Below are 13394 nucleotides of genomic sequence, written 5' to 3' on the forward strand. Positions count from 1 at the left end.
CTGCAGCAGGCCAGCAGTGGGGGGAGAGTGAACTAGTCTGTGGCACAGCAGGAATGAGGGCATGGCATGTAGGGCCAGGCTCTGGGGCTGTTGAAGGTCCCAGGAGGGCAGGATCAGCAGCTCCTGCCCCCACCCCTCCAGCTGTACCCTTCTTGTCTGGGGACTGGGGAGATGCAGGGCCCCCTGTGGGCTGCGGAAGCTTGCACTTGAGGGCTGATTTCGGCTGCCTTGCTGCTGTTAAAATCAGAATAGTGGGGCCCTGGAGCCTCTGGGGCCAGGCTGCTTGCCAGGCTTCCGCAGAAACAGCCTACAGGGCAGTCCTGCCCCTCTCTGCTGACGGGGGTGGGGGTGGTGGGACACTGCACCGGCCTTGTCCCTCACACTCCTCACCGGCAGTCCCGAGACTCGGGAGGAGCTTGGAGCCTGAGGTTCGGCTTCTACCTGGTCAGGAGGGCAGGTACCACCCCAGGGGCCCCTCCAGGCTGGGGGCTGAGCTGGCTTAAGCTCTTGGAAATTAGGTGGGACCTGGCATCGCCCAGGCCCCTCCCCGTGACGTGGGGCCCCTCCCACCCGTTCTCTCCGCCTTGCCCTGCGGAGTCAGAGTGCGGGTTCCAGGCGGCCAGCCAGCCAGCTGCACAGCCCCGTCAGGAGGAAACGCAGGTGCCCGGCTCCCAGAGGTAGGAGAGCCCTCAGGGCAGCCCCAGGAGCCTCCAGAGTACCTTCTTGGCTGGGGAGAAGAGCTTTGGGAGCTGTTCTTAGCCAGGCTGATCTGGGCTGGTACCTTCCTGAGGCTGGTCACTTCTCCCATGGGCGGGGCAGGTGCTCAGAAGTCATTAACTCTTGGGTGTAGGCAGGGAGGGCGCTGCCACTGGAGACTTAGTCCCCAGGATCCATTTTCTTACCTGCTCCCCGCGCCTTCTCTCTGCAGACGCCCTGCTGGCAGACTTGGAGTCCACGACCTCCCACATCTCCAAACGGCCTGTGTTCCTGTCTGAGGAGACCCCCTACTCGTACCCGACAGGAAACCACACATACCAGGAGATTGCCGTGCCACCCCCTGTCCCTCCACCCCCGTCCAGCGAGGCCCTCAATGGCACGGTCCTTGACCCCTTAGACCAGTGGCAGCCGAGCACCTCCCGATTCATCCACCAGCAGGTAAGGTGGGGACAGGGGCTCGGAAGTCAGCTTCAGGGCACAAGGAGCTTGTCTGGCAGTGGCTCGGAGAGCCAGCGATCAGGGAAGTGGGGAGAAGAGGCGGGAAGCCTCTGGCTTTCCCCACCCGCAGCAACCACGTGAGGGGGCAGTGACCAAGTGTTAATCACCTGTCTCCTGGTCAGAGTGTGGAAACTCCCTGGTGAGACTGGCTGTGAGCAGGAGCCTTCCGGGGGTGACTCGGGCTGTTCCTTTTCCTCCCCGGGGAGGCTCTGAGCACTGTCCTTCCTGCAGCCTCCATCCCCGTCCCCCGTGTACGGCTCCAGTGCTAAAACTTCCAGTGCCTCCAACCCCCAGGACGGCGTCGGCCTTCCGTGTCCCCGAGCCGGTGAGGAAGAGCACGTGTACAGGTACTGCCCAGCTCCTCCCCCTGCTTGGGAATACTGCGCATCTGCGGGCAGAGGCCACTGAGGCCAGGGACAGGCACGGCAGGCACGGCACAGCGCCGGAGGGGAGGGGGATTCTGCCTCAAGGGTCACTGGGTTAGACGGCAGAAGGCCTCTCAACTGGCCCGGGGGCCTTATCTGCCATCACCGTGCAGCAGCTGGGCTGGCTCTCACATCGCCCTGCATTGAGGAAGGTTCAAGAACTGAAGCAAGACTTCCTACCTCCCCTCTTCTTGCCACATCACTTCCCTGCTCTCCGTCCTCTGGCTGGTGGAGACGCTGTATCCTCTCTGCCTTATTCTCCTTGAGGATTTTGGGGCCGCCAGAGCTGGGGAGTGTCTCTCACCGAGGTCTTCCCTTTGCCTCTCAAAGCTTCCCCAACAAGCAGAAGTCGGCCGAGCCTTCACCCACCGTCATGAGCTCCTCCTTGGGCAGCAACCTTTCTGAACTCGACCGCCTGCTTCTGGAGCTGAACGCCGTGCAGCATAACCCGCCAGGCTTCCCTGCAGGTAGGACTAGGTCAGGCCCACCAGGCCCACCTGCTGGCCTCTGGATCCCTGCAGGGCTCAGGGCTGAGCAGCTTTTCTCTTTCCTTCTCCCAAGATGAGGCCAACTCAAGCCCCCCACTGTCTGGGGCTCTGAGCCCCCACTACGGCATCCCGGAGAATAACAGCCCACTGGGGGGCAAAGCTGGGCCACTGACCAAAGAGAAGCCCAAGCGGAACGGAGGCCGGGGCCTGGAGGACGTGCGGCCCAGCGTGGAGAGTCTCTTGGATGAGCTGGAGAGCTCAGTGCCCAGCCCTGTGTGAGTCTCCACTGGGCCCTCCCAGGCAAGGGAAGGTCTCGCCCAGCTCGTCTCGTGCTCCAGGGTCTGCCATCTCATCCCCAGTGTCACCCGTTCCCTCTGAAGTGCCTGTTGTTTGCCAGGCCCTGCACCAGGCCTTGGGGGATGGTGACAAGTCACGCAGACACCAGGCCTGCCTTCAATGAGCCACTCACTATCCATCAGGAAGGACAGACACTGCACGCTGAGGGCACCTGTAGCCCAGCAACTGTCAGCACAGGCTTTGGAGCCACACAATAGGGGTCACATCTTGGCTGTGCACTTACTAAGTGTTGTCTCTCAAGCCTTTGTTTTCCCATCTGTAGAATGGGATAGGGCGAAATGGGATAAGGGGGATAAGACCACCTACCTCAGTAGGGGTGAGACCCAATAACACACGTAAAGCACGGGCACACAGGACCCATGGTAAGTGTCTACCGAGTCTTAGCTCTCCTTGGTGTTACTGTGTTGTTGGAACAACTTCACATGTATGTGCAGTGTTGTGGAGGATACACAGGATGCTGGGGCTTGTTGAACAGGCAGGCTTGGACTTGGTCTTCTTGGAAAAGGTGGCATTTGAGCTGCCCTCACCTCTCTCCCATCAGCTCACCTCAGTGCTCTGTCCTGCTGGCTGACAGCAGCCCCTCCCAACGATGGGTCCCTAGGAGAGACTGGGAGCTGGTGGGCTTCCCTGGGGTTAGGGGTGGCAGGACCCCAGTGACAGAGCTGAATTGTTAATCCCCTGGGGCGGGGAGGGACATGCTGGGGGTGCACGGGCTGGCCTCTGGGGTCCCCGCTGATGCCATGCCTGCGTGCAGCCCTGCCATCACTGTGAACCAGGGCGAGATGAGCAGCCCCCAGCGAGTCACCTCCAGCCAGCAGCAGACACGCATCTCCGCCTCTTCTGCCACCAGGGAGCTGGATGAGCTGATGGCCTCGCTGTCGGATTTTAAGGTGCCCTGAGGTCCCTCTTCCCTGCCCTGGCCCCTCAGAACCCCCATCCTTCCCCTCCTGTACCTCAGCATGAGTAGCTGGAACTTGGCCCCTGCGTGTTTGGGTGCCTCGCCCTGAGCCCGGGACCCCGCAGGCAGTGCCCTGGCCTTGCCAGGATACGGGGGAGGGAGGGCCAGGCCAGCCACGTGGGGACTGAGCTGCCTCTCAGCCTGTGAAGGCAGGACGTGCTCAGCAGGACATTCCTTCCTCCCTGGGTGCTCTCAGCTCCCAGCCACCCAGGCGAGGGATCAGGAGGCTGGGACAAAGGACCCTGTGTCGATGGCTGCTCTTGGTAGGGGAGGGGGTGCTCTGCTGGGCCGTGTGGGATCCTGTGCCGAGAGGTCATTTGCCCTGGAGCCCCATCTCCCACGCTGGCTGGCTGTCCTCAACACATCCTTTCTTTCTACCTCTGGCTCCTGAATCCACAGGCCTCTTACGCCATCCTCCTTCCATCCTCCATGGGCCTCTGAGTCCCCACAAGTTCTCTCTGGGAAACCTCACCCGTCAGGCTACTGGGCCAGTCCTGCATGAGGCGCCTCATCTCCTCCCCAGGCCTGCCAGACCCGAGATGTTTTATTTAGAGCATGCAGTGCTTTGATGGGGACTGATGGGGACTGAACTCGCCAACAGTTGCTGACTCCACCCTTCCACAGGGGCATGACTTAGGGAATCGGAGGAGGGGAGCTGGCTCTTGGCCCCACTGGTGCCTCCAAACCTCCCTTCGGCTGGGGTTTCACGGGGCGGGGAGGATGGGAGCAGCCTGGGCTTGTGGCCCTCATGTGCCAGTGGTTCTCAGTGGCCACAGTCAGGAGCAAGTACACTGGACTCAGGAGTTGGCCCAAGGGAGCCCTGCCCCAGCACTCTTTAGGCTGTGCTGCTTTTCTGAGATCCCTTGAGAAGCTGCGCTGGTTCTCACTGTGCCCCTGGAGCAAGGTCTCGGGATGTAGGAGAGCTGGGATTGTCTGGGAGAGACAGAGCCGAGAGCTGCCCGTGGCTTCCTGTCCCTTGATTGGTGCCTGGGCTGACCTCCCCGTGACCCACCTCACCTTAGCTTTTTCTCCCTCGTCTGTACTCGGATTGGCGGGGGGCTGTGCCCAACAGGCATGGCTCAGAGGCTGCTTTCTGCTGCCTGGGTTTGATGGGAGCCAGAGATATGAAGCCCAGGAAAACCTTTCTGGGGGCTGGGTCTTCTTCCAGGGCCAGTCCGCATGCCTCAGCTTCACCACCACCTTGGTCTTGTCAGTGTAGATGGTCTGGTCAGTGTAGACAGGGACTCTCAGAGCCCTGAGGCCCAGCCTGCCCCTTGCAGTGAGCTTCCTTCCTCATCTCTCCCAACTCTCTCTCCTCTCCCCTCTGTCTTTTGTCTTTCTCCTTCTCCAGACCAGCTCCTCTGCTGTGGCCTTGAGCTCCCCAAGGCTGCTGCCCAACTCAGCTCCATCCCCATACCACATACTTTCTCCTCCTCTTCCTCCTCCTGGGCCCTCTGTATTCCTGCCACCCCCTAGGAAACCTTCCCTTCGAGGCCACGGCCACACCCTGGAGGTCCTCTGCCCTGAGGACAATGTGGCCCCCAGCTGGCTTGATTTGGCTGGCCTTGGGGAGATGCCTGACACCCCCAACTCAAGGTCTCCCTCCACGGAGAGTTCTCTGGGGCCACCGGGTGCAGAGAGCCAGGCTTGCGTTTGGAGGGACCCACCAAACGCGAGCCTGGTGAGTGAGTTCTCCAGGGTGCCCCCCAGCCACACTCTACCCCACGCTGGGTGCACAGGTCTCCAGGAGGCTGGGGAACCCCAAGTGCTGTCGGCCAACCCTCTGTGCCCAGTAGAGGCCGTGGCTGCCACATGGGAGTGTCCGTGGGCTCTGGAGGCGCTTAGGCCTGAGTTCCCCCGGGGAGCTATGCCCAGCTTCCAGGAAGTAATTGAGCCAGCCGCCACGGCTGTGGACCGTCAGGCTATCTTCCCGGATACCTGGAGTCTCATGAAGGCACGTGGACAGCAGAAGGAGAGGGCAAGGCCAGAGCCAGGGGAGCCAGAGAGCAGATGCCCTGCCCCAGTTGAGGAGGAGCAGTTAGGTGGAGAGACGGCCACGGGGGGCAGCCTGGTCAGGCCAGCCCAGGGACCCAAGACCCCCAGGAGGCCAGAGGGCACCACTGAAGCTGCTGCAGAGGCCAGGAGGGAACGGCCAGAACTTCCACAGGCTGTGGTCGTGGACACACCCAACACCACGGAGAGGATTTCCACCTCTGGCCAGGCAGGCGTGAGCTCGCACGGCTGCTAGGTGCTAGGCATGGCCCCGGCAGGCCGCACGTGGACCACGCCTGGCTAATTGCATGCAGCCACCCGCTCTGTGCATGTTTGCTTGGGCAGCCGATTCCGAGACGCCGTGGCCTAAGACCCTGACAGCCAGCAGTGGGCTCTGTGGGGCCAGCGGAGTTCCCTGAGCCCTGGGATTTCTCTTAGTGGCACCCTGCCTCTTGCTTGATCAAGGCTTTTTCCTTCAGATGAGCTTCCCCTGACATCCTGATGGGGTGTGTGTGGAATGAAAAGCGTGGGCTTGGGAACCAGATAGAACTGAATACAAACCACGCCTCCAACACTTGCTCCCTGGGTGACCTTGGGCAACGCCCGAACCAGCCTCAGTTTTCTCTTCTTTAAAATGAGGGTAATAGACCATTTCCCCCAGAGTTGTCCAGAGGGTTAAATGAAGTAATGCCTGGAAGGTGCTTAGAAAGAACATAGCACACGGTCCCCAATAAGCCGTGGCTGACGTTGACGGTTATTATTCGCTTCTTGATTAAAATTTTAGGTCCTTTTCAAAAACAAAGTAAAATAAAACAACAACAAAAATAACCAAACCAGGACTTCCCTGGCAGTCCAGTGGTTAAGACTCCACACTCCCAATGTAGGGGGCATGGGTTTGATCCCTGGTCGGGAAACTAAGATCCTGCATGACACACAGCGCAGCCAAAAAAAAAAAAGAAAAAAAACCAAACTGCTAGAAACAAGTAGGTTATAATGTAAACAGGGAAAAAAAAACCTGGTTGAAGGATTTACTGTAAGGAAAGACTACATTTTTTTCTACTACGAATCAAAAAAAGGAAGGGAGGGAGGGAGGGAGGAAGGGAAATTCTTATGCCCTTTCAAGAATGTCCACTTACATTCTTTCAAATAATTCTTGTAATAACCCTGTAAGGCTGCTGAGAAAATACCATTACCCCATTTCAAGGATGGAAAAGCTGAGGCCCTGGAAGTGAAGTGTCTTACCCAGTGTCAGGGCTGACTTGGAGGGAGTCTGCTCTGCCCCCTGCCTCCACCCTAGCTCAGCTTGGCTCTTCTCTGGTGGTTTGGTCCTGCCCACCCCTCCTGGGGGCTCTTGGGTGTGGACTGAGCAGCATCTGCTGAGCCCAGAGTGGCCTGTGACAGCTTCCCTCCCCCCCCCTCAGATCCGCTCCATGATCAGGAGGAGCCGGGAGACCGGCCACGCTCACCCCATGTCCCGGGAGCCCTCCCCTCGTCGCCAGCTGGACCCCGCCACCCTGAGCAGGACCCCGTCCCAGGAGCGGCTCATCGCGGAGCTGCAGGGTCGGCTGGGCATCCAGCCGGAGGTGGAGGAGGCCGAGGGGGCCTCGGGGGCCTCTGCCGAGGACTGGCTGACCGAGGGCGTCGTCATCACTGTGCAGCCGTGTGGGAGGCGGGCTAGGGGGCAGCTGGTAGAGAAGGTAGTGAGTAGGTGCCCAGGGCTGGGCCGGGGCGGAGGTCCTCCAGTTCTTCCCCAGCAGCGGCCAGTGGGGAAGTTTGGCATGTGGGGGGGTCCTGTCCCGTGGTCTTGTGAGGCCAGCCTCACTCTTGGTGCCAGAGTGGGAGGGCCCCAGGGAGCCCCTGCTTGCTGAGCTAATGTTTCCTCCGCCTTTGCCTTCATCTCTCTCCCTCTCTTCTTCCTCCCAGGTTGTCTTCCCTCCTGGCTCTCCCATTCCCCTGAGAAGAACCTTCTCTGTTCTGCCTTCTCCTCCTCCTCCCAGCCCTTTGCTCCAGCATCGCAAAGACGCCTCGGCCAGCAGTTCTTCTCCCCGGCCCAGCCCGCCCACCTCCTCCACCCTGGGGCCCTCGGTTCTTCCTCGAGGTCCCCCCGGGGTCCAGAGTGCTGGGGCGGGGCCACGGGAAGACGGTGTGCAGGGCCCCACCCCGCCCACTCCTGCGCCCCACTCTGTGAGGTCCATGGGCTGCCAGACCGACGAGGACCCACTCTTCCCCCCGATGCAGGCAGGCCTCCCGGGGCCCAGACACCAGCCCTACCTGTCCCTGTCCTTATGCTCAAGTGGTGTTCTTACTCTGCACACATACACACCCCCTCTGTTCCTCCATCCACAAGCCCTGCATGGTACCATGGTCCTTCCTGAGACCTGGCCTTGACCCTGGACCCTTGCTTAACCTGATGTCCACTCTCTGACCCCCGAGACGTCAGCTGCCCTCTTTCTTCCCCGTGGGGCCTCCCCTCTGCCTACCCCTTCCTGCCCCCTCTCGGTCCTGCCCCAGGCTCCATCTGAGGAAGCCATTCCCAGAAGGAAAACCAAAACCTATTTCCCCCACCTTCAGACCCAGACCCAGTACCTGGCGAGGGCTCCTTGCTCTCCAGCCCCATCACCTCCCCTCCCTAAGTCCTGCACCTTTTGGTTGGCTTACCTCTCTCTCCCTCTTCATCTCTCCCTGGGCCTCTCTGTCGTGGTTGTTTTTCTCTAGACTTGTTCTCCTGATTTTGGTACTGCTAGTAGGGGAAAAAAAAAAAATCCATCCTTTCATTTCATCTTAAAGTCCTTTTTGTGAAGTGGTCCGATGACAAGGTCTCTTATTCTTTCTTCCTTAATTAAGAAAAAAGAAATTCTTATTCTTGTTTCCTCCCCTATCTAAGATCCAGGGCCTGGAACAAAGAGTGGACGGAGAGCTGTGCTGGGCGGCCGGCTGGCCTCCGAACAGCAGCCAGAGCAGCCCTGAAGGGCAGGACGAGGGAGGGGTCAGTGCCAAGGCTGGGGCTTAATGTCCTGCTTGCCGTGTGTGCCCAGGGCTCGGTCAGGCCCACCGTGAGCCCCTCTGACACCAGAATGTCTTGCAGATGCCACTCCCACCTTGAGGGCTTCTGAAGCCCCTGGAGGGGCTGCACTTCCTGCCTCCATCAGCCCGTCTGTCCAGGAGAGGGGAGAGCCCCTGGTGCTGCGAACCCCATCCCCAAGGCCCGGATGTCCTCACCTGCCCTCTCCCCTCTCTCCACAGTTCATGGCCCAGGGGAGGACAGGGAGCAGCTCTCCCCCGGGAGGGCCCCCAAAGCCTGGGAGCCAGCTTGACAGCATGCTGGGGAGCCTGCAGTCTGACCTGAACAAACTGGGGGTCGCCACAGTCGCCAAGGGGGTCTGCGGGGCCTGCAAGAAACCCATCGCTGGGCAGGTGATGATGGGGTGGGTGGGGCAGGGGAGGGAGCAGCAGGTGGGCATGGGACCTTGGCTTCTCTGGGACGGTGCTTTGTGGCAGACCTGGATCCTGAACCATATCGTGCCTCCCTCCGCAGGTCGTGACCGCCATGGGGAAGACGTGGCACCCAGAGCACTTCGTCTGCACCCACTGCCAGGAGGAGATCGGATCCCGGAACTTCTTTGAGCGGGATGGACAGCCCTACTGTGAAAAGGACTATCACAACCTCTTCTCTCCGCGCTGCTACTACTGCAACGGGCCCATCCTGGATGTGAGTTCCTGGGTGCAGGTGGTGCCACCTGAGGCTCAGAGAGGTCACATTACATGGCCGAGCTCACACAGCTAGGAAACTGGGATTCACACTCAGGCCGGATGCACGGCCCGTCCGAATGCACATTAAGCAGCGCTACCTCTCATCCCCGATTCCCTTCTGCTGAGACTCCCAGAGGTTAGGAGTCCTGCCCAGGTAAATGGAGTGAAGTGAGGGCTCCCTCACTCTCCTGCTGTGTGATGTTAGGGAAATGTCTAGCCTCTCTGAGCCTGAGTTTCTTCCCTTATAAAATGGGAGTCACAATAGAACCTATGATCTCAACTGCACATGAGGATTAAAGGAGACAGAGTGTGCCTGACGTATTACATCCTTCAATAAGTCGGAATTCTCAGTGGTGTTCAGAAGAGCACGGTTGGGAGAGAGCCCCACCTTGGGAGTGTTATACTCTTTCCTTGGCTGGGGCTGGGGGCGGGGCGGAAGGATGGCTTTGCCTTCAGGTCTCAGCTGTGGGATCTGTCCAGTGGGGCAGCTGCTCAGCTCTGGTCCCACACTTTGCTTTCACAGAAAGTGGTGACAGCCCTTGACCGGACGTGGCACCCTGAGCACTTCTTCTGTGCCCAGTGTGGAGCCTTCTTTGGGCCTGAAGGTACTGAGCGTACCCTTCTCACTTGCTGTCGCCCGGAGCATTGGGGAGGTGGGGGCATGGTGGGAGACCTTGTTGAGGCTGGAGTCAGGGTGGCTCCTCCTCTGGAGGCCTCATCTGCCCCCTACAACCCCCCTCCTCAGGGTTCCATGAGAAAGACGGCAAGGCCTACTGCCGGAAGGATTACTTTGACATGTTCGCCCCCAAGTGTGGCGGCTGCGCCCGAGCCATCCTGGAGAACTACATCTCGGCCCTCAACACCCTGTGGCATCCTGAGTGCTTTGTGTGTCGGGTAAGGGGCCCCCAGCCCTCCTCTGGAGGGGGCCGAGAGCGGGCAGTGGGGAGAGAAGGGCCTACCTCACTGTGCTTTCTGAATCCGATTTACAGGCCCTGTTTGGGGGTATTAATGAGGTGAGAAGGCAGGGGGTACACTCCTTCAAGTGCAGTAGGTCCTGGGCCAGGGCTCGTACTGAGGCTGGCAGAAACCAAGAGCAAGGTGGTCCTGTGCAACAGCCCTGAGATGGGTCACGTTCGGGAGAAGGGTGTGTGAGAGTGAAATGAGATAATGCAAGCATTTAGTAGCCTTAGCGGAAATGGACAATGGTTTCCAGACTGCATTCTGGGGGGTAATGTCCCCCAGATGTTATTAGAGATCCAGTAGGTGTCCCCTGATCACATAAGTTTGGGAAACCGTTCATTGCCAGACTTGTCAGAGCCTTTAATACCTAAGCGTGCCTTTGGATCTCCAAATGGGAATCTAGGATGCAGAGTTTGACCCTGGAACCCTTTTCTCGACACCAGGGTTTCTGGGCACACCATTAAGCCACCTGCGGAAGTGCCCAGGCGTAAGACCCGTGTCTGAATCCAGGCAGTGCAACTTAGCAGTGGCAAGTCAAGGTCATTGGGAGAATTCAATAAGCGTTTAGCACCACACTTGGCACGTAGAGGATGCTCAGCAAGGGGGAATCGTCTCGAATGTGATGACCCTGTCTCCTGCCCGTCACCTGGGAGCTGCCTCAGCCCCCAGTCCCAGCCTGAGCCCCCTGCCGCCCCGCCCCACCCCTCTTCTGTCTCCAGGAATGCTTCACACCATTTGTCAATGGCAGCTTCTTCGAGCATGACGGGCAGCCCTACTGTGAGGTGCACTACCACGAGCGGCGGGGCTCGCTGTGCTCCGGCTGCCAGAAGCCCATCACGGGCCGCTGCATCACCGCCATGGCCAAGAAGTTCCACCCGGAGCACTTTGTCTGTGCCTTCTGCCTCAAGCAGCTCAACAAGGGCACCTTCAAGGAGCAGAACGACAAGCCTTACTGTCAGAACTGCTTCGTCAAGCTCTTCTGCTAGGCGCGCTCATCCCTTCCTCTGCCCCGCTTCCCGGCCCAGCCTCCCCACTGCTCCTGTGACCCAGAGGCCTCGCCCAGGGGTGAAGGGGCAAACCCGACTGAAACTGGAACCGCGTCCTTGGCTGGTGCAGGATGGCAAGAGGGTCCTGAGGGGTCCCGCCTGCTTTTCTTACCCCCTGCCAGAGCCTCTGGGCCTCCTTCCTCCTCCTGCAGCTCCCCCCAGGCTGCCAGCTCTTCACGCTCCCCAGAGGCAGAGGCTGGAGGGCTCCACCTGTGTCCCCACAAACCCACCTGGCCAGGCCAGCACCCCACACTGGAGCCATCTCTCACTCATATTTCGGCAGTGGAGCTGGGGGTGGGGGTGGGGAGGGCAGGCAGGGTCACATGGGGGCCTCTTTTCATCCTTATCCTCCCCCCACAACCTAATTATCCTTGTTTTGAGAGTATCAGGGGACAGCAGCTCCCTCCAGACAATGCCAGCATCCACCCATCCATTCATCCAAGGGCGGAAGTGTCCAAGGGGCCACGGAAGATTCCTTGTGCACCTCCTGCCCTTCCAGTCTCCCCAGGCCTGGGCAGCTGCCCCCTGACCCCTGTAACTGCTCTGGTTCTACTGAGAAAGGCCTCTCCAGCAATAATGTTTTATAGTCACTTCCTCCTTCTCCGGGGATGGTGTGAGGTGGGGTTTCACCCTGTGCCTGGACACTGTACCAACTTTGATAGATTTCTACACTGAGGTTTGAATTCATAACATCTGAGTTGCTTTTACTTCTCTATACAAAAATGATTTTGAAGAGATTTTAAAGCTGTCTCCTTTTGTACCTTTCCCCCATGTGCACTGCCACTGTCCTGTGCATGCCACGGTGGCTCTGGTATATGGGGTTTGCCTTGTACTGAGGGTTCGGAGGCGGGGAAGCAATTTGTATTTTATTTTTTCTTAGCATAAGCAGGTGAACTGGGACTCCCCTTCTTTAACTTCACAGCTCACAAGGACTGTTTTTTATAAACTGCTGTATTTTGAAACCCCTTCCTTACTATCCAGGCCAGCAAGCTCTTCACTGAAACCGGCCTTAAGGGTGTCTTGCCCTTTGGGGCCTAGAATTCTGAACCTCATCCGTCCTGTTCCTGAGGGAGGAGAAGGAGGAAGTACGTTTTGGGGGTGCTGTTTCCTAAGTAAGCCATTAGGAGTGTCCACTCCCCTGTGAACTTTCTGGCAACAAAGAGAACATTCTCGGCCTTCTCACTGCTTCTCTGGGGCTCTTCTGCCTCCTCAGGAAAGCTGGTATCTGATTTTGACCATTAGTCTTGTTGATTCCACTGGGTGCATCCCTTCCCCAAATTTCCTGCCCTCCCTGGAGACTGGTGTCCTAGGGAAAAGAGCCCAGGTCGTTGGCTGGGGGCCTGCTAGGATTCTGGGCAAAAGGACAAGATCTCGCTGAAGCAACAGGAAGCCCCCAGAGTGCTCTCCCCCAAGGATGAGACAGGTAGGGCTGGGGTTCTGGGTTAGTGGAATGGGGTCCCAGTGCGGTCTAAAGTGAGGAAGAGCCAGACCACTCTGCTAGCCTCCTAGCAGAGACTGGGTGTGTTGAGCCTCTCAAGGAGGCTTCCCAGGGAGGGAAGAGGGTCCCTCCTTGGTGGCAGGGCTGAGAGCAGCCCGGGTCTGGGGAGGTCAGCCAGGCCCCGCCACGGGTCTGATGTCTCCACGTCTACCCACAGGCCTTATTGCTCTGTTTACAGTGACCCCTCCCCTAGAGGACCTGGGGTTTAAGAGGTCCACCCTCTGGGTCAATGGTTATTTGATGATTTGATTTTAATTTTTTTTCTCTGTAAACTTATAACCTGGCTTTTCCCCATTTCAATTCCTGTGATTTATGCCAATAAAGTTTGCCATTATTTTCACCTGTGCTAGTGCTGTTTCTCTGTGGTCTGAGATTAACAGCTTAGTCTCAGAAAAGATACCAAACCCTCCCCAGGCTCACAAGGACCACAGTTTGGGGGTAAATCATTGAAGTTCACTTACTGGAGGCCAAAGCCTTGGGGATGGGATCCCTGTCCCACAGGGCACTTGTTGTGGTCCTCCTGGCTTCCTGCATGGGTCAGGCGCTGCCCACTGCAATTTGCCATGGATTCACCAAGGGCATCCTTAACATGGGCCTGGGGGTGGCCTTACGCTCATGGATGGGAAAGAGGTTCAGATAGAACGGACGTGCACAAGGTATCCTGTGAATGAGCACAGAGACAGGATGTGAACCCCGGGCTTTGTC

At 58.7% G+C, this 13394-nt stretch overlaps 1 protein-coding gene across 36 annotated transcripts in view; it reads left to right on the forward strand.

Annotated features, from left to right (window-relative positions):
• Positions 1–13029, forward strand: part of PXN (paxillin) — a 44593-nt gene extending 31564 nt beyond the window's left edge. For 6 of the 36 annotated variants that reach the window (XM_067015383.1, XM_067015381.1, XM_067015382.1 and 3 more), the window contains 10 exons: positions 929–1155; positions 1447–1562; positions 1971–2107; positions 2202–2403; positions 3240–3375; positions 8679–8849; positions 8971–9144; positions 9709–9790; positions 9931–10079; positions 10865–13029. In XM_067015383.1, coding sequence (XP_066871484.1) covers positions 2014–2107; positions 2202–2403; positions 3240–3375; positions 8679–8849; positions 8971–9144; positions 9709–9790; positions 9931–10079; positions 10865–11131 — 1275 coding nt within the window. In that variant the 5' untranslated portion in view covers positions 929–1155; positions 1447–1562; positions 1971–2013 and the 3' untranslated portion in view covers positions 11132–13029. Of the gene's footprint in view, positions 1–928; positions 1156–1446; positions 1563–1970; positions 2108–2201; positions 2404–3239; positions 3376–4794; positions 5671–6856; positions 7136–7358; positions 7674–8319; positions 8422–8678; positions 8850–8970; positions 9145–9708; positions 9791–9930; positions 10080–10864 lie in introns of all 36 variants that reach the window. The other 30 variants (XM_067015369.1, XM_067015355.1, XM_067015370.1 and 27 more) reach the window with 16 other exon arrangements.
• Positions 13030–13394: the final 365 nt, after the last annotated feature.

The sequence above is a fragment of the Kogia breviceps genome, chromosome 15, assembly GCF_026419965.1.
Source record: "Kogia breviceps isolate mKogBre1 chromosome 15, mKogBre1 haplotype 1, whole genome shotgun sequence".
Lineage (NCBI taxonomy): Eukaryota > Metazoa > Chordata > Mammalia > Artiodactyla > Physeteridae > Kogia > Kogia breviceps.